The 2802-nt window shown below is 38.8% G+C and overlaps 1 protein-coding gene across 1 annotated transcript; it reads right to left on the bottom strand.

The window, feature by feature from the left end:
• Positions 1–2078: 2078 nt before the first annotated feature.
• Positions 2079–2796, bottom strand: LOC116390559 (betaine--homocysteine S-methyltransferase 1). The gene is given in 3 exon segments (XM_075447380.1): positions 2079–2274; positions 2363–2591; positions 2675–2796. Coding segments are annotated over 3 exon segments (546 nt in total). The 5' UTR covers position 2796.
• Positions 2797–2802: the final 6 nt, after the last annotated feature.

Raw genomic sequence — 2802 nt, 5'->3', positions numbered from 1 at the left:
TATATGTATATATATGTATGTATATATATGTATATATATGTATGTATGTATATGTATATATGTATATATATATATGTATATATGTATATGTATGTATATATGTATATGTATATATGTATATATATATATGTATATATAATGTTACTGAATTAATGCATTAATGTAAACATTATTTTAATGTTGCATCTGGTGAAGGTGTAGCTTATATTTGACTTGATGTACTACCAGGTAGCTTGTGACTTTCACAAGGGATCAATGAAGTCTTATTTTCATCTTTAACATATCATCAATTATTTTTTATTTAGATTTTATTATAAACATGAATCTCCAAAGTACCCCTAGTGTACGTACCCCCCTGGAATATATTTATATAAAGAATAGACAGTATTAGGTGTATGTATGAATACATTCATAAAATAAAACGTCTATGCAAGTCAAGTGTTCTGTAAATTGTAAACAATACAAATACTGCAAATTAATAAATACTAAATGGATATACATGGGTTGGATGACAATGTACATGATGTACATGTAAAGATGTTTGTATAGGCTTACTATATTTAAAGTGTGTAAGATTTATATTTGACATTGACTGATGATGTACATAATAAAAAATGTGCACACAACTGTACAATTATAATCTATAAAGGCAACTGTGAATATTATATTGTTTAATCTTTTGAGTAAATACTATACTTTAATGTTAAATACAGTTGTTAATGCACAGATACTTTTTTAAACATGTTTCAGGCTAGTAAGAGAACGATCACTATTGAAGCATGAAGAGGAAGCACATTTTTCCCATGCAACATGAAGGCATCACAGTACCTTTAACAGGAGAGTTTATTAAACAAAGCGAAATGCTTAAAATACATCCGCATTAATTCGTTTTCTTCTTCTTTGATTTAATGTTTTTAATTAAAATAGTTTTCCTCAATTCTTCCTTAGTCTTCTACAAATCGTTCTCTGTCTCTGTTCACTGCAGACGTGCACGAGGAGCATAAACATCTGCACGTGGGCAAATCCATGACGCAAGCTCGCAGAGAACGTGACGACTGCTGGATGCTGTACGGCAAGTGAAGTAGGACAAAGGAACGTCGCTTATAAACAAACGAGAGATGTCGGTTTCAAAATACTAAATCGATGAAATCCAACCAGAAATTATATTTAAAAATAAGAAATACATCGCTATTAATTCCCCTTCCTTTGTACTTGATGGTTAAACAATCCCACACTTGTTATATTACATTATATATCTCTCCACATAACATTTCTGCTCTACATTTACCTTTAACCCCTGACATATTCCAACATATCCAGAAGTGGTTGGTCCTGACAGGATTTTTTTACAAAGTAGGACAAATCAGAAAAGCTGCTGTTTTCTCCAGACGTATAATGTCTGCAGAGCCGTGCATGATTTCTTGAGGATGGTTAGTCAGCACACTCGTATGTCAGTACAACATGTAAATGTAAGACCACATCCTAATATTTCCACATCATTGTGCAGACAAACACAGGAAATCACAACTCCCTTTGGACATCCAGTTTAACACACACACACACACACCATACCTTTGTTAAATGTTCTCTGGTTTAAAAATAGGAGCACAAGTCTGTAGATAACTTGTTAAAAAACCTATGTTGATGAAAAACGGTTTAATTTCTCCTATTATTCTTTGTTTTCATCCACTAGATGGCAGCAGCAGTTTTGTATTGTTCTTCCTATCCAGAGAGAGTAACGCTGCTATCATTTGCATGTTTTTGATACCACGGAGCACTCTAAATATTAGCTAGAATGGACCGATGCATGAAAACCACTCTGACCTCCAGAACTGACACGTTTCAAAATTATTTTCTTGTAGTTGAACTACAATTACTTCCTATCCCACAGCGACAAATCCCGGCTCACGCATGCTGATTTTGTTAATTTAGAAGTTTATTTCTGACATTAGGTATTACTTTAGGTGCATTCACAGCTGCTGCTTTGTTTTTAGCAGCTACAGTAACTCACAGTTGTGCAGAATATGATATCAGTCTTCTGCATACAGTTAAATGATTTTAAAAAGGCAGAAAGAACTTCAACAATTCAATCTGTTTTGGTTTTTGTTGGCCTTGTCAAAGAGGGCCTTCAGCTGCTCCTGGGAGGTGGCCTCCTTCTGCTGCATCAGGTCAGCGTGACCTTTGGTGACCCCCCAACTATCGGGCGTGGCCATCGAGGGGCACAAGGGACGGCCGGACGCGGGCTTCAGCTTCTCCCAGTAGTCACGGCGGGCCCTGCAGAGAGGAAAACCTTTAACTCCAACCAGACTGGAGGTATTTTGAGAGAAAACGTGAGGTTAAAAGAAAGAAGTCTCTCCAGTACCTGGCTCTGACCCAAGGCTTCGTGTGCATCTCCAGACCACTGCCCCAGTTGCCGTGCTTCTCAGAGCCAGCAGGTAGGAAGCCCCTCTCAGGTGCCAGCTCCTCAGCCAGAGCGCGGATGTGATAGGGCTCGAATCCACAGCAGCCCCCGATGTAGCGGATGCCAACAGCGTACGCCTCCCGGGCTTATTGCTGCATGTCCCATCTGGTCAGGATCCTCGGCTCCAGACCTGTGGGAGAAAACACGGTTGTACATTATCTTTGTTTGGGTTGAGACGTTGAGAAGCAGCAGTTTGTGAGTGTGTACACGTACTGAAAGGGAACTCGGGCAGATCAATGAAACCCTGGCAGTTGCAGTCAGGAGTGTGGAAAGCGAGCGGCTGGCTCATGTAGTGAGCCTTCAGCCCGGCTTTCTCCACTCCCTCCTTCATCATCTTCACA

This window comes from Anarrhichthys ocellatus, unplaced genomic scaffold, assembly GCF_004355925.1.
Source record: "Anarrhichthys ocellatus isolate YVR2014 unplaced genomic scaffold, GSC_Weel_1.0 scaffold23, whole genome shotgun sequence".
Lineage (NCBI taxonomy): Eukaryota > Metazoa > Chordata > Actinopteri > Perciformes > Anarhichadidae > Anarrhichthys > Anarrhichthys ocellatus.
The sequence above is the reverse complement of the archived record's forward strand: the minus strand, read 5'-3'. Positions and strand labels throughout refer to the sequence as shown.